General features: G+C 35.6%; 1 protein-coding gene across 6 annotated transcripts in view; it reads left to right on the forward strand.

Annotated features, from left to right (window-relative positions):
- Nucleotides 1-17,763, forward strand: part of ANO3 (anoctamin 3) — a 472,830-nt gene that overhangs the window by 312,445 nt on the left and 142,622 nt on the right. For all 6 annotated transcript variants that reach the window (XM_063711053.1, XM_063711054.1, XM_031016410.3 and 3 more), the window contains 2 exons: nt 7,775-7,933; nt 16,487-16,587. In XM_063711053.1, the coding sequence (XP_063567123.1) occupies nt 7,775-7,933; nt 16,487-16,587 (260 nt within the window). The remainder of the gene's footprint in view (nt 1-7,774; nt 7,934-16,486; nt 16,588-17,763) is intronic.

Here is a 17,763-nt window from a genome sequence, read left to right on the forward strand (position 1 = left end):
ATGTTTAATACTATAAGAAATTGCCAAACTGTCTTCCAAAGATTCTGCACTGCTTTGCATCCCCATCAGAGATGAACAGGGTGAATTTCTCCATATCCTTGTCAATACTTATTTTTTGTCTGTTTCATTATAGTCTTCATAGATGGTGAAAAATGGTATCTCACTGTGTTTTTGATTTGTGTTTCTCTAATAACTATAATTATGTTAAGAATCTTTGAATGTGCTTGTTGGTCATTTCTATATTTTCTTTGGAGAAATATCTATTCAAATCATTCATCCATTTTTAATTGGCTTACTTGTGTTTTATTGTTGAGTTATAAGAGTTGTTTACATATTAAGGAAACAAGTTTCTTATCAGATGTATGGTTTCTGAATACTTTTCCCATTCTGTGGTTTACACTTTCACTTGCTTTATGGTATATTTTGCAGAAAAAAAAAAACCACCAAAAAAAGAAAAACACCCGGTTTTGCTCTTTATAATAAGTAGGGTCTGTAACAAGAGCCATTAGGAGGAAACAGTTGTAGCTGTAAAATAAGTTTTAATTACATACCAAGGGCTTTGGATTTTTCTCTAATTTAAGAGTGTAAATCTAGAACTACTAGGTAAACCATAACATCAGGCTACCAGTGTCTAGACTTCCATCTTTCAATTTAACGTTAAAAATTGCCATAAAAGGATGCAGAAAGTAAAAAATAAATTCCATCACCAGAAACTAATGAAAAACATTCCTATTATTAACAGATTCAGTAGGATAGGATTAAGAAAAACAAACCTAGAACACAGATACTTGGCCTTATGAGCTGAAACCCACCTGATGGCCACCCAAATTATGGAGGAGAGTTGGACTAACCTGATTCATTGTCTGCCTTTAACATTGGACTGCAGACGCAACACAACCAAGGAAATTAACCACCTACTGCCCTTGAGCAGTCTTCTGAGCAGGCCAGAGTCATGCCCTGCTTCCCGTGTCCTGCCTCAGCTGTGCCTATTATTCTTTAAATCCAATAAAAAATAAAAATACCTACTAAATGGGTATAGCAATATTTGGTTACATTGGTTCTGAATACAAAAACTGTAGAGAAAAGGAATACTGTGGGTGGGAGCAGATACTGGCAGCACCTGAGAGCCATCCACACTGGGAAAGAGTGTCATCCTTGTTACATCCTTGTTTTGCCATGTTACAGAGCATGGCAAAACAGCATTTTAAGCATAGGCCAGGAATCAGTAATCAAGAATATTCTACTTGTACAGAGCCATGCATGCTACATGAAGACTTTCAGGACACCATAAATTGGATCAGGGCCTTTACCCAACAAGCTCCACATCAGGTCAAGATCGGCAAGCTGAGGTAGAACTATGACCTCTTCTGAACTATGACCATTTCACAAATGTAAGTCGAATGGAAAACATCTTTATAATATTCAGTATTCACACACAGAGAGACTAGATTTAGGACAAAAAACAGGACCACAGAGCAATGAGGAAAGAGTTCTTTTTACAATAGGGTGCTGGAACAGTTGGATAACCATGTGAGAGGGTGGTATAAAGAAGGCTTTTTCAGGAGTTGGTGAGGTTCTCTTTCTTAACTTGGGTAATGGTTATGTAGGTGTTTATCTTGTAACAACTCATTAAGCTATGAATTCTTTTACTGCACTTTGTGTTTTGTAGTGAATTATATTTCAAAATTATACGTAAAGGACTTCTACTTTCCTTTGCTATGGTTCCATATTCACATCAATGCCATTTGCATTACTTATCTGTTTCCAACTGTCTTTGTCCTGAGAAAGATAATTTTCCAGAAAGTAAAAGGGTTCATTTGGATTATTGGAAAACAAGTAAAATCGCAATGTAAATGAATACATTATATAGTTGTACCTGATCTTTTTTAGTTAAAATAGCCAACATTTTTCTGATCTCCTGAAATGAATCAGTGTTGCAACTGTTCTGCTTGCACTGTCTCATTTAGCCATAATAATAATTCTACAATGTTGGCAACATTGTTATCTTCATTTAAAAGCTGTAGAATTTAGGCTAAGTAGTGAAGTTAAATGCCTAAGAAGGCAGTAAATTAGATTCCAAGTATGTCTGAATACAGTTCTCAACACCTTAACCAGTGTGTCATACTACATTTTACTAACTCACAAGTATGGTTAACAGATAACTGGCGATCACCTACTGATTAATGACATGATCTAATTTTGTATGTGCTGGATAAAGACTGGCTGTGGTAAACTGACAAAGATAATATAACCTTCCGTGTCTGTTGGTACCTATCAGGCTTCTTCTGGATACACTCTGACATTCTTCATGTCTTTATAGCTCATAACTCTATTAATGCGCAAAATAGAGCATTGTAATGCAATGTTTACATGCCTATAACTGCAAGCATACGATAAAATCCCTGAAAGTTTTCAATGTCTTATTTTCTTTAGCCCTACAGTTTAGCACACAGGTGTTAAATGATGCTTGTTAGATTGAGAAGAATAAACATTCAGGAAAAAAAAAAAAAAAAGCCTGTCACCTTCACCAAGACAAGCAGTTACTGCTCTAATCTTATTTAAAGAGTACCCTAAAACAGGTTCCTTGTGCAAATGGGCAAATCTCTACCACTATTTTGCAAATGGGCTAAAATATTTGCAAAGGGTTCCTACTCAACATGAGCCATAACTTGCATATTCTTGAGATAATTTTTAGAAAGATCAGCTTTTCTGAAAGTATCTGAGCTTCATGGTTTGCAAACACATTAATGATTTAGTTATTTTCAAAACTGTGTAAAGATTAGGTAGGTACCTGATGAATGAACTGCATCCCACCCTCTCTGAGAAAAAGCGAATTTTATTCTCTCCCCTAGAAACAATAAACATGAAAAAACTCTAAATCAAATGCATTCCACATTATAATTGGAACGCATTTCACTCTTTCAGATAACTCATGAAATGAATCATGATTTTATGTTTGGACAACTGTTATTATACCAAACAATTCAAGAAGCTGTATTCTTTTTATCTAGATGTAATGACACATATAATCAGTTTTCAGTTAATTCTGTTTTAAAGCAATAGGTTTGAACATGGGTTAATTAACATATTTGTGAATGGCTGTCATATATATTAAAATAAAGTATACCACTATTAACCTTAAAATGATATAAAACCTGTACTGAGTTCTTGCTACATAATTCAGAAGAGGTTTCCAAATTTTGCTATGCTTCTCTATTGACATTTTGATATCTACTTTTTATCGTGTCTGTTAAAACTGGTAAAAACTCATCATTAAACATTTAGAATTTATATAATAATTAAAAATTCATTTAGTAAGTTTGTGAACTTATTTACTCACTGAGAGACAAAATTTGGGTATAATAGGTTACTTCTTTTTATAAAGATGTGGATTTTTAAAACAGATAGCTGTCTTTCTGGGAGAGTTTAGCATTTACTTAGCTTAGAATCAGAGTAATGGATAATAATTGTTAGCGTTCCATTTTCAGTCCATACTGCTTTTAAAATATGAAAAGCATATAAAATATTTTTAAAAACCTTTTTATCTTTCTAATATTTTTTTCTACAAACCAGTCTCTTGATTTCTAGGTCTTCTCATTGAAAAACATTTGCCTTCACCTGGGATTAAATATGTTACCAATGCTATGAGACTCAGTTGATTCCATTTACCGCACCGGGAGAGTAGTATACTTTAAGAAAACGTGGAAGAAAATTTGTGTATTATTTTATTTTCACCTAATCTTTTCTTAGATCAGCATGGAGATGCCTATAAGCAGTGGGTCACAGATATAAAGCTAAAAAGCAAGCCAAATTGTAACTAATTGAAGTGCTACTATAATTGTGTGATTCTTCATTTTGGCCTATTATAATTTGTTCTATTATAAATGTCAGAAGGGAGAGAATGACAAATGACCACATGATTTTTTTAGGCCAGTATTCTTGAGGTTAACCCTACCTGAACACATAGAACTATGCGTATTCTCTTCCTTTCTTCCTTCTCTTCTTTCTTCTTTCCTTCTTTCTATAAATATTTATTGATGCCTACAATGTGTCTGGCTGTGGACTAGATGTTTAAAATACTATATAAACCAAAAAGTTAAAAAATTTCTTACCTTCGTAAACTTTATATCCTTGTAGAATAAGACTGTCTGCAAACAAAAGATAATTAATGAATAAATTAGCTATCACTATATTATGTATTAGTTAGAAGGTAGCAGATGCTAAGAAAAAAAGGTATCAGGGGAAGTGGGATCAAGAGTGAGGAGTAACTTGGAGAGCAACTGGAGGGTCTAGAGGAGAGGAGTTACATTATCTCATCTATAATGTCGAGAATCATTGGGATAACTCGGCTGTCATGTTGAGAACAAACTATAGAAGAGAAAAGGTAGAAGCCCGCCGGGCGCGGTGGCTCACGCCTGTAATCCCAGCACTTTGGGAGGCCAAGGCGGGCAGATCACAAAGTCAGGAGATCGAGACCATGGTGAAACCCCATCTCTACTAAAGATACAAAAAAATTAGCCGGGCGTGGTGGCGGGCGCCTGTAGTCCGAGCTACTCGGGAGGCTGAGGCAGGAGAATGGCGTGAACCCTGGAGGCGGAGCTTGCAGTGAGTGGAGATCGCGCCACTGCACTCCAGCCTGGGTGACAGAGCAAGACTCCACCTCAAAAAAAAAAAAAAAAAAAAAAAAAAAAAAAAAAAAAAAAAAAAGAAGAGAAAAGGTAGAAGCAAAGAGACAAGCCTGGCTACTGCAATAATCCAATAGAGATTACTGTGGTTTAGACCCGAGTGGTAGTAATGGTGGAAGTAATGAAGGTGTTAGAAAGTGGTCAGATTTTAAATATATTTTGAAAGATTTTCTTGATGATTTGAATGTTTGATGGGTAAGAAAAAGAGCTAGAAAAAAAAGACGATTCAAGATGTTTGGTGTTAGCAATTGAAGGGACAGAGTTGCAATCAACTGGAATAAAGAAGGTTGTGGGAAGTACCTGTTTGGAGAAGATAAACAATTTCATTTTGGACAGTTAACTTTGAGATGTTCATTAGACATCCAAGTGAAGAAATCAAGAAGGCAGTTGGATATACAAGCCTGTGAATATTTATTATGTAGTGGTCAACATATAGATGGTTATTTAAAGCCATGAGCTTAGAAGAAATCACAAGGAGGGAGTATATAGGGGGAAAAAGGCAAGATAACCAATGAATAGTTAATTAACAAATCAGAGGAAGAGAGAACGAGTGACCACTTAACTAGGAGAAAATCCAGACACATTAGATATACTGGGAGTCAAAGGAAAAAGGTGTATCAAGTAGGTGAGAGTGATTCCACTGCAGGAAGATAAATTTAAGACAGCAAATTGGCCGGGCGTGGTGGCTCACGCCTGTGATCCTAGCACTTTGGGAGGCCAAGGCGGGCGGATCACGAGGCCAGGAGATCGAGACCGTCCTGGCTAACATGGTGAGACCTCATCTCTACTAAAAATACAAAAAATAAATAAATAAATAAATAAAATAGTAGCCGGGCGTGGTGGCGGGCGCCTGTACTGTAGTCCTAGCTACTCTGGAGGCTGAGTTGAGGCAGGAGAATGGCGTGAATCCCGGAGGCGGAGCTTGCAGTGAGCTGAGACCGCGCCACTGCACTCCAGCCTGGGCTACAGAGAGAGACTCTGTCTCAAAAAAAAAAAAAAAAAGACAGCAAATTGATTAACTGGATACAGCAATGAATATGTCATTAGTGACATTGTTAAAAAAAAGTGTCTGAAGTGTTGGAGGCAAACGCCCTCTAAAATATGAATTTAACTGTGCCTTCTGTGGCAAAAAAATTCCCTCACCTAAAAGTACTTCTCTCACGTAAAAGCTGGAAATGGCCTTTTTTGTTACCCTTTTTAAACTACTCAAGCCTCTTTCCTAGGAGTGTTTATTTGTATATGGCTCTTTATCTTTTTAAATATAGTGGTCAGGACCACCAGCTAAGGTATCAAATTGGTCAAAATGCTGGCTTCATTATTTTCTTTTCTGTGATATCTGTATGTCACTTAACCTCTTTGGCTTCTATGTACTCTTGTCAATATTTACCTTCATGAGTTATGACAATTAAATAACCTTATGCAGCACTTGGCACAATGCGTAGCACATAGTAAGTATTTGATAAGTGATAGCTACTATTGTCATTATTACTATGTTATGGAACTACAAGGCCCTGGTGGCTTCACTGGTGTTAGTCACTTAGTCACTTTATAATCCTTTCCAGATCCTGTGAAATCTGCCAGAATTCCAAGTTAATCCTGGAAATCTCAGAACTTTTTTATTCATTGAAGAAAAGACTGTGTAAAGCTTTCTTGTTCTTGAACTTGGAAGTCTCTACTACTATAAATTTATGCACTTGAACTTAATCTCTCTGCAGAACTACAGCCAACTAGAAGCCCCTCAGGCAACCTAACCTGTTGCTGTAGGGGACTATTTCTTGGATATTCTTTCTGTTTCTTGAATGACTCGTTGGCCTTTATCTCCTTAAACATCAGGTTGCTCTGGTCCTCACTTCTTTCACCTGGAGCTGCATATCTGCCCCAGTCAGTGTCCTCCAAAGCAGTCTGAAATGCTTTTGTCTGAAATTATCTAATATCTCCCCAGACGTTGGAAAGCATTTTGAATCTCAAGAATGCCTGTATAGGAAATATGAAATAGAGAGTTGGTACAGATGTCCAAATAGTTTGAAGGAAAGTGGCGAAAGAAGGATGGGGTAGATAATAGTTATGAACATGAACTTGGAGGCAGAAGATATTGGGTTCAAGTCCTGGCTCCTCATTGATCTTGGGCAATGTACTGGAAAAGCCCCCCTAAAAGGACCATGAGGAAAATGTGTTGATCAATAAAGCTGATTTATTAAAATTCCTTACAGCAAATAAGAATACCACACGGATAGTCTAAGTAGTGTTTTAGAAGAATGAAGTTAGGGAACAGTTTTCAAAGGATTCCCATGGCCTGGACTGGGTAATCAGTAGGTCTTATAAGGCAGGAATTTGGTTGAAAATTGGGCAGAGACCATTAAAAATAGCTTAGGTTGGTGGATACAACAGAGTGAAGGCCCTAGAGCAGTCTTGCTGAGCAAGCAGTTTGTTTTGGAAAGTAAGCTGTTCTAGTTGGTTTGCAGTCATATATTCTAGGAACAAGTATTTCCCAAAGCAAACAGCTTAGGGATTATTTTTTGGTTTCAGTATTACTAAATATACATTTAGGAAAATAATGCCTGGATTGAGTACTATGTAACACAAGAAATAAAATTGGTTTGAGTTTTTAGTATTTATGTTCTCTAAGCCTTAGTGTCTTTATCTTTGAAATGCATGTAATGAGTAGTATATAGGATAAAGTATTGAAAGCACTTATGTCTGGTCATGGTATTTAGTAAATACTCAACATATGTTAGCATTATTTTATGATGAAATAAAATAGTAAATAAGTAATCATTTTATTTGTTGTTATATGATATATCATTTTCATGGGTCTTATTGAATAAAATATATGCATTTTTATGCCAGCACCAGAGAACCCATGTTCAGATATCAGACCACCTAATTTTATATCCTGGAACATCACTCGCTAATGTGGCTCCTATAGTAGATTGTAAACACTCTTTAATTCTATTTCCATATCTCACGGTAGGAATATTAAAAATACATTTTTCGATATTGTATTGCCAGTGTTCAAATGGCAGTAACTGTAACTAAAACATACGTGCTTGTCTAACCCACACCATTAACAATCATTGCTTTATTTGCAGAATGACATGAATTACATAGCATCCAGTGGACCTCTGTTCAAAGATGGCAAAAAGAGAATTGATTACATCTTGGTTTATAGAAAGACAAATATACAATATGACAAAAGAAACACGTTTGAAAAGAACCTCAGAGCAGAAGGCTTGATGTTGGAGAAGGAGGTAGGTGCTTTACTATTATTAGTTATGTGATAAAATGTGTTGGAACAGATATAATCACTTATGGTTTAGAAAGGAAAATATGTATCACATGACTTTATAAAATACATAGTTTTTTTCTAACAAATGTTAAATAAATACATGCACATAGCCCTATTAAATATGTATTCACTTTTTAATCTATATAATTCTGTACAATTTAAGTATTTTCAAAGGGCATGACTATTTTTGCAATTTTAAAAACTGAATAAGGAATGATTATAGTTATGTCAAGTAGAAAACTTTATGAAAAGGAAAATAACATTTTGAAAGAAAAGAATTTGCCAAACTATTAATGTCTGTTTTTTAGTGCTGGAACTATGAGTGGTTTTCTTCCCAAATCTTTTTCTTTTGTGAGTTTTTAAAAAAATGTTCTTGGAAGAATTTATTTTTTGTAGTGAAACAATAAAAGTAGCAAGACTCACTAGAAAAAAAATAGAAAGAAGGAAAAGCATATCCTCCATAATCCTAGTATCAGAGAAAATTAAAAAAAAACTCACTATTTTAGTTATACCTTGTACAGTTATAGAAAACACGTATTAATCGCATTACAGAAAGAAAAAACCTTAAGGTAGAAAATTAAAAGTATAGAAATGTACAAAATAAAAAGCCAAAGTCAATATCTACAGTCTCTCAAATCATACGCCTCTCTCCTTTGGTGGTCTTGTTAACAACTTGATTTTATCTTGCTAGGTGCCCCTCAGTACATTTTCTATATATATACAAATATATAAAATTTTACACAAAATTGGCCATGATATATATGTACATATACATATATATACACACATCTATCTATCTCTCTCTATATATATATTATTCTGCTGTTCACTCTTGTCATTTAGCAATATATTACAGATATCTTAAATTGCCATTACATTTAGAACCAACTCAGCTTTTTACTAGATACATATTATTACAACTTAGAGATTTACCCAGCTGTTCCGCTACTGAGAAAAAAAAAAAAAATCAATTAACTATTACAGAGACACCTAAACCTAAATTACTCTTTTTTTTTTTTTTTTTTTTTGTGAGACTGAGTCTCACTCTGTTGCCCAGGCTGGAGAGCAGTGGTGCTATCTTGGCTTAATGCAACCTCTGCCTCCCGGGCTCAAGCAATTCTGCCTCAGCCTCCCAAGTAGCTGGGATTACAGGAACCGATCACCGTGCCCACCTAAGTTTTGTATTTTTAGTAGAGACGGGGTTTCACCATTTTGACCAGGCTGGTCTTGAACTTCTGACCTCAAGTGATCTGCCCACTTCAGCCCCCCAAAGTACTGGGATAACAGGCGTGAGCTCCTGCACCCGGCGCTACTATTGGGTTTTAACTAGTTTTGTAAAAAGTAGGAGCAACAAGGTAAAGGAAAAAAAAAGTGTTTTTGATGAAATTTCTAGATAATTTGCTAATAAGCTTCATCAGAGTGTTAGTAGGCACTTAGATATAATATTGGAATCCCTTTACCCCCACAGAACATCTCCTGGAATTAGTTTTCTGAGGAACACACATTAGGAAGTACTAAACTGTAGTTTGGGGTAGCCCTAGAAAAACTAATCCATTTAGGCCTGGCGCCATGGCTCACGCTTGTAATCACAGCACTTTGGGAGGCCAAGGAGGCCGGATCATGAGGTCAAAAGATCAAGATCATCCTGGCCAATGTGGTGAAAACCCATCTCTTACAAAAAGTAGCTGGTCGTGGTGGCGCGTTCCTGTAGTCCCAGCTACTCTGGAGGCTGAGGCAGGAGAATCACTTGAACCCAGGAGATGGAGCTTGCAGTGAGCCGAGATCATGCCATTGCACTCCAGTCTGGCTACATTGCGAAACTCCATCTCAAAAAAAAAAAAAAAAAAAGAAAAGAAAAGAAAAACTAATCCATTTATGTTTATTAAAATCCTTTAATGTGTATGAAATTAACAAACACATCATGACTTGACTCTTTACAAGGAATTACTCACATACAAGTTACAGAGCCCAGCAAGTAAAATTCTGACTTCAGTTTTCTGTTGCCTCCTTTAGTTGTCTCTTTATTATTCATCTTCCAGGAAGTTTAACCCAGAATATTCCACCTCCCGCCCACACCCAATCACTGGTGGCTAATTAAATAAAGAAGTACTTACTGAAAAAAAAATCTCATGAACTCAGTGTTGTGATAGACTTTTATTCTTTTGATATCCTTGTGACTTCTCCTCCATACAAATAGAATTAATCACTCTTCATCTGCTCCCAGATCAGTTTATACGTAGATCTTATTATGATGCTGGTATTTGTTTTTCTCACATATCTCAAACTATTCATTCATTCAGCACATTATTTTGGCTAGCATTGAGCAAGCTGCTGAGATATTAGATAAGTAACAAAGTAACAAACTCACTGCCTTGACTAAATTTACAGTCAGTATAGGAGTCAGACATGAAATCTGTATATTCATAATAGGTATTGCTCTCAGCTTCTACCTAGTTTTCTTGCCAGAAAGCTCAGATTCTCAGTTCTGAGTCTTCCTCTTCCTTATTCCTCCAAACTTTTCTTAAGAATAATACTGGATGTTAGTCATCCAAAAAGGGTCCTGTTCCGCTTTTAAAGGGAAGTCTATTTATTCTGGAGCTCTCACTCTCAAATCACTCCCAAATGGTGTCTTTGTTTAGATTGACTCTCAGCAGGACAGTGTCCATTTGTCTACTCTTATTCCTGAACAGAGAGGGTTCTCATCCACAGTTCTTTTAGTCCACATTCACATTCTTAGGATTTGTTTCCTACTGTTAAATAAATTGCCAGGACAGCATGATCAGGAGGTGTATTCAACCTCAACTGCATATTGTTGGAACCAGCCGTCCCTGCAAACTGCCACCATTGTGTTGAACGCAAGTTACCAGTCTTGACTTTCTCTGTCCTCCCAACTGTGTACCTCTGACTTAGTTTCCTAACAGTGAAAAGGTTAAAGCTACCCCAGTTTTCCAGAATAGATATTATTAGTTTTGAAGCCAAGTTGGGAGATTTTTATATCTTCCCTCTGAAAAGGCCATAGAAGCCTTATGAAATTTTACCCAAACCTCTGTAAAAACTCTGCCTATGCAAGCAAGGGAAAGTGCTGCAAATTAAGAAAACAAACAAACAAAAAAATTTTTATACTCTTTCCACTTGATTAATACTTGCACAACTGAGAGAGTACTTCAGAGACTGCACAAGAAAGATGATCTGACCCAGGGTGATTTTCAATCTACACTTACTAATACAATGCTTAAAATTCTTTAATAGGATAACGTTTATCATTTGAAACTGTGATAAGTGGCTGAAAAGGAAAGTAAATGGTGCTAAATGGCTTGCAACAAGGGCAGTGGTATGGTCTGGAGGGTGAGGGGAGAGTAGAAGAAAGGGAAGGAGGGAAATTTTAAAAATAAACTTTGAATTGAGATTTGAAAAATGAATAGTAGCTAATGTAGGTGAATAAAAGGGCTAGATATGGTTTTCAATACTGGCTGTATATTAGAGTCATGTGGTGATCTTTTAAACTATTGATGCCAGATCCCACCACAGCATAGATCAATTAAAGATCAAGATGGTGGTGGGAGGAAGGAATATTTTTCAATACCAGAAAAAAACGGGGTACTAAATGAGGTTGGAAAGAATGGCTACAATTAAGTCATTCTTTTTTGTTAGTTTAAGACTTTTGATCATTAACTTAAGAAAAATGGGAAGTTATTGAATAATTTTAAGCAGGTTAGTATCATGATCACATTCTTTTTCAAAAAATAAATTTGGATTACTGGAAAGAACATAGATTTGAAGAACAAGACTGGATGCACAGAGATCATGGGTGGCATTAGAGATGCAGTTCATATCAGCAGTTTGTGTTTCTCTTAGACTTGAACACTATCAGCTATCTTATCCTATGTTCTTTCCACCCTGTGCTAACAATTTGCAGAGTGACTTTGTAAAAACGTAATTTTTAAGTTTTTCCTTCTCTCAAGAGTGAATCTCCTGCCTCTTGGGAATTTGGGGTGGAATAATTAAATAATAATGTGAAGTGTGAAGGCAGTGGGTGTTTTGTTCTCTGAGGAGCTTGCCTTCATCAGAACTGAACAGAATAGTGCCAGACTGGCAGTTTTTGATTCCTGGGGAAAAGGTAATCTTTCTCCCTGACAGCATCATCCCCGCACCAGCCCCCTGGCCAGTAACTGCAAAAAAATGAAACTACATTTCTTTTCTTCTGCTTTGTTTTTTATGTAGAGGTATAGAAAGAGAGAAATTAAGTTGAGTAAGTTATAAAAGAAGGTTATTCCTGTTGGTTGATAAAAATCTCTATATATTTTAAGACTTACAAAATGAGAAATATTATGTGTGTGCACTTAGTTTGACATTTTACTCATTGATAGTAGTTATTGTAATGCAGAAACATCCTTCTAAAGCATCCCCTTACTTGAGTATATTAGATTATTTTACATCCTAGAGGTTGAGAGTAATGAATTAATAACCAGTACTAGGCAAGCTGTTCGTGATGCTAATTTGAATCCTGACACAGCACCCTCTTCCAGAATCGTCCAGGCTTATTTGCTTTCTTGTCTCTATCACACTGGCTTAGATATAAATTACATAACATGTGTTCTCAAAATAGGTTAACTTATTCATCCATTTTATAAATGCTTAGTGCAAGCCTACTGTGTGTCCAGCACAGAACTAGGTGCTAGGGATACATAAGCAAAACAAAGAATCTTCTCTCTTGACATTTACAGAGCAAATGAAAGTAAAAATACTATAGAAAAAAAAAGAGAGGGTGTAAGAAAGATAAGGCAAGAGCAGACAAGAACTAGCAAGTGATCAAATGATGAAAGTGGAATGAGTGACACAAAGGGTAGTAGCAGAGGAGGTATGGGATATTGAAGGTAAGATTATAAAAGGCTGTGTAAGTCATTGAAGAAACTTTGGCTTTCACTCTGGATGAAATGAGGTTCTAAGAAATGGCATGACCCGACTTACATTTAAATAGGTCATCCTGACCCTTGTGCGAAGGATAGGCCACTGGGGACAAGAGTGTGAGCAAAGAAGCTGCTTGAAAGTACTGCAGGAGTCCCAACCAAAGATGATGATGATATAAACCAGAGTGATAGCTGTGAAGGAGGTAGAGAGAGATCAGAATCTGGCTATATGTACGGTAAAGTAAAACAAATCGGGAACAACCTGGTAGTAGGAGACCCAAGTTTTCCTGCTGTGGAGCTTAAATCTTCTCAGATCTCTTCCAGCATTCATCACATATTAGTCACTCTTTCATGTACTCTGGCAACCAACATGACTAGACTTCAGGAACCACGATGTTTAAAAGCGAATGAGACCTCCATTCACACCAGAATAAGGCCCAGCTCCTGAAAAATTATTTCTTGTCCCAAGATCTATCCATTCCACAGTAAAAATTTTACTTTCAAATCCTGCAGGGAACCATTAGGAAGAATACAAATGATCAGTGTGTTCTCAAGGTCATGGCTACTCAGTTTTACATAGTCCTACATGTCAAACATCTCAGTCTGGATATAGATTGGTTTTTGTTTGAGTCTAGGCTCATTCATCTTCATGAAGGTCACTCCTCCAGCCTCTGGGGAAAATGAGGACTATATAGGTTTTCTGTAATCTTCAGGGTCTCAGTTTCTCTCTCCTTGAATAACCTCTGAATAAGAACTCATATCTCCCCAGGAACAAAAAGTAAAAGTATAGGCATAGAATAATTTAATACATAAAGATGAAAAGGACAAATATTCCAAAGAAACTATAAAGTCTACAGGAAGAGTTTTTTTTTTTTTTTAAGAAAATGTATGCCCAGTTCAGAGAAAAACATTTAACTCATCAAGTTAAACCTTGATTCAGGTCACTGTACTTCAGAGTTCTTCCCAAATCATAGGTTAATGCTGCCTTTATGCTTATGCAACACAAAGGTCTATACAGAAGGTTTACAGAGCCAAGGAAGAGGCTCTACCAAAGATGAATTGAGTAGACAAAAAGATTCAAGCTTTGAAAGTCATCATCATTTTGGGTAGTTTCTGATTTGAGAGGTATGCTGTCAACTGAGAAAAAAACATTTCTGGAGAATTTATTAGGCATGGGCACTTTATGAGGTGCCCAATCTTTTATAACATTCACACTCTGTGAGGCAGAGATAATTTTCTTCATTTTCCAGATGAGAAAACTGAAGATAAGAGGGGCTAAATAATTTTTCTAAGGCCATAGAGCTAGTAAATGGTAGAGATGGAATTTGTACTTAAGTCTTTGTGATCCCAAATACCATGCTTTTTCATTTATACCATGTGATTTCTTCCAAGTAGGCAGTAAAGATTGAGGAAATTCAAACTATGCTTGGTGAGAGGCAAGTTGGTGTAACACTGGTAGCCAACACGATGATTTCAAACGAAGGATCTTTGTCATCATCTTACCTAAGAACTTTTGTAAGCATAAAGCAGGAAAATGTATAATAAAACTTAACACGTCTTTCACTTGCCCTGGATGAAGGAGTCATTCAAATAGATGTATGCTTACACTTTACGTTTTAAAAAGTTTTTCTCATCTTTATCATTCCTTCACAAAAACCTATTCACCAAATTTGGAAGATTCACTAAAAGAGACTGGAAAACAAATCATGATCTTCTCTTTTCTCTGATCAGTGACAGATTTCCAGCTGGGTGATATATTTTTAAACAAATGGTTATTTGAATGAATCAATAGTCACTTTAAAAAAATTATATACATTTTCCCAAGCATAGATAATATGTGTAACCTTGGTTGGTCTGAATTCAAAGACCTATAGATATTTGAGAAATATTATGTTTACTTTTGGCATTGTCAATTTTCATTTTAATAATCCTTTGTCTTTAATTTGAAACAAATGTATTTTAAATAGGAAAAGTCCTTTGGAATTTGCACTGACATGAAAGCATCTTAAGCTATTTTCCCATGTTGATTTGCAAAATACTAGTATCTCAGTAAGCTATTGGGAAAAATCAATCCTTGATCCAGAAGTTTGGAAATTCAGCATACTTTATCTCCTGCTTGGATATTTTTTAGCAAATGCATGCATATTAAAGTGTCTTAGAAGTCCTCTAATGAGAAACCAAAACTTTAGTTAATCATGGAATGAGCCCCCACTTGTTTGCTTCTAATACTCTATGGAAAGGGTAGCCATGCTGCCTTCTAGGTTTGAATATTAGGCCAATGACATTGGTTCTCTAAGTATTGTTTAGAAACATTGGTAATACAAAAATAAAATATCGTCTGGCAAATCCACAAAACTAGCCCTGCTTAGAATTTGGGGCTATAGTAGTATATGCATATGAAAATGTTATAGTTTAATTTTAAAACATATATGATTTTAAATTAAATTCAATAATTCTACCCTACTCTTGAGCTTTTAAGATTCATATATTTCTTGATAAATTACATCTAATGGAAATATAATGAACAGTGTTAATCAAATGGAGCTCAGCTGTGTCTAACCTGGTGGGTGCATCTAAAGGGAAGCAAACAACAGTTTTTTTATTTCAGATGTTTTGCTCCTATAATCACATGAAGGATAAGCTCTGTGTAATTCAGTGTTAGAATGGACATAAACTTGTTCCACGCTCTATGAACCTCAGATATTGTAGGAACTTCAGGGAATAACTGTGTTGGCTTTCTTTCAAAACAGGGTGGAATATGAACATGAGTGATATATGATGCCTAGGTAGTCAGTTGTTTATTTACTTATTTTAGACTACTGAACAAAAGCTAAGTATCGTGATGATTCTCTTATTCAAAAGGGTATCAGATTCTCTGAGTATAGCAGTATGATCAAAATGTGCAAACAATCCTGCAGTTTCCAAGAATTAAACCACAGTACCCCATTTTGTAAAAGCTCTTTACATAATCCTTATGCATACTTGACTCTGCTTAAAAACCTTTTGTCTAGTCAAAGACACTTTAGTTCTTATTTGTTGATACAAGTGAAAGTGGATGAAAAGATGAAAGAAAGCAAGCAAATATGATGACTCTATGAGATAACAGACTTTTACAATTTATACCCAGTTTTTTCCAGTATTATCACAGGACCAAGCACATAGTTTGAGGACCTAGTAGGTACTCAGTAAAATGTGGTAGAAAAATTAGTGAACTGTTAATAAATGACTAGTGGTAACTGGCAGTGTTTTCTCCCCCCTCCGAACAGGATTGGGGTCATGATAAAAAGCCCATCAAAAATAACTTCAGATTTTTAATAGGCTCATGATTGATTGTTCTGATTGGGGATTCTGCATGTTGAAAATCATCAATGTAAGAAAATGCACTAATGCACATAGGTGGTTATTTCTTCTACACGATGTCATTATTACATTTTTGTCAAGGTCTTTCTTCATTAAGATTTTTTTTATCCATATAAATTTCTTTTAAATCAGTGTCAGTGATCATGCATAGTCAAGGGGACAATGTTCTTTATTCCCAAATCAAACTGTGGCATGATATCATCAGCTCTGATTCTAAATAATGTTGCCTATCTTACTATCATTTGCAGCCAGCTATTGCAAGCCCCGATATCATGTTTATTAAAATTCACATTCCATGGGACACGCTGTGCAAGTATGCAGAGAGGCTGAATATCAGGATGCCCTTCAGGTACTTTCAAATTTTACTTTATTTTATCTCAATATATATTAAAATGAGTCTATCTTTGCATCACCTTAGAGCAACAAATGCAACCCCTTCTACAGAGAAAATGCTTTTTCTTTCAAAATTTCAGTTATTCTGGACAGTTTTTTTTTCTTCCTAATTTGTTTGTCTAATTTGGTAAACTTTCTGATTTCCTGGACACTATGTCATTTCAAGGTGGACCTGCCTAGTGGGAGAGTAAAACAGTTATTTTCAATTTTAACTTACAACAATTCCCAAGATCAGTCTCACTCCTTATTTCGTATGGGTGGGCAGAACTCTTTTTAGTTTTGTGGAAGGCAGAAAGTATAAGTGCATAGCATTTTCTTCGTATGTAAATTGTTCTTCTCTGTATAGTCATTAGCAAGAATCATTTCTCAAGTCAATGAAACCAGGAAGGTTTCTTAATTCTGTCCTCAATAACAAGAAATAAATTGTAATAGGAGGACTGCTTCTTTCAAAGATTTTTCAGTCCTTCCTTTAGGCAAGTAAAGATTAAATAGACATCCGTTTCCCTATATTGAGTATCTTGTGTTTTATGCAGAATGTGTCACTTTCCTCCATCATTTCTCACAGTGAAATTCAACAATGCTCTTACTATGCAAAGTATTTACTCATATTAAAGACATGAACATGTACACTGATGTGGAGCCTAATATGCTTCCTCAGTTGCTATGGTTTTAAAAGGTTCAGCACAAACAGAATGCCAAGTAAGAGCCTCTAGATAATGAATATAAGTGAAAATTAAGTGCAATTCAAAAATATGGAGAAATTTCTCAGACCTGCTAGCATAAAAGAGTCCAACTCTGGTAGAAGTGCTGATATTCTCAAATATTGTGACAAGCCTCTACAGTATTCAACATAAAATGTGAGGTATTGAGCCTCATCTTCTTAGTCATTTAAAACACGTAGGGCTCGAAAGATGCAACCATAGTCATTGCCCATAAATCAGAAATTAAGTGTTGGAAACTACTAAGGAATCCTCTTGACAATATTAGAATTAAACACCTAAATTAGCTTATATTCATGCTTGGCTAAGGGTTTAAAAATTCTCCATAGACTTGATATTTAGAATACATGCAAATAGTTCCTCAAGGATCTTGGCAAAAAAAGAATAAAATTTAAAAAAAGATAAATAAAGGA

This window comes from Gorilla gorilla, chromosome 9 (assembly GCF_029281585.2).
Source record: "Gorilla gorilla gorilla isolate KB3781 chromosome 9, NHGRI_mGorGor1-v2.1_pri, whole genome shotgun sequence".
Taxonomy (NCBI): Eukaryota; Metazoa; Chordata; class Mammalia; order Primates; family Hominidae; genus Gorilla; species Gorilla gorilla.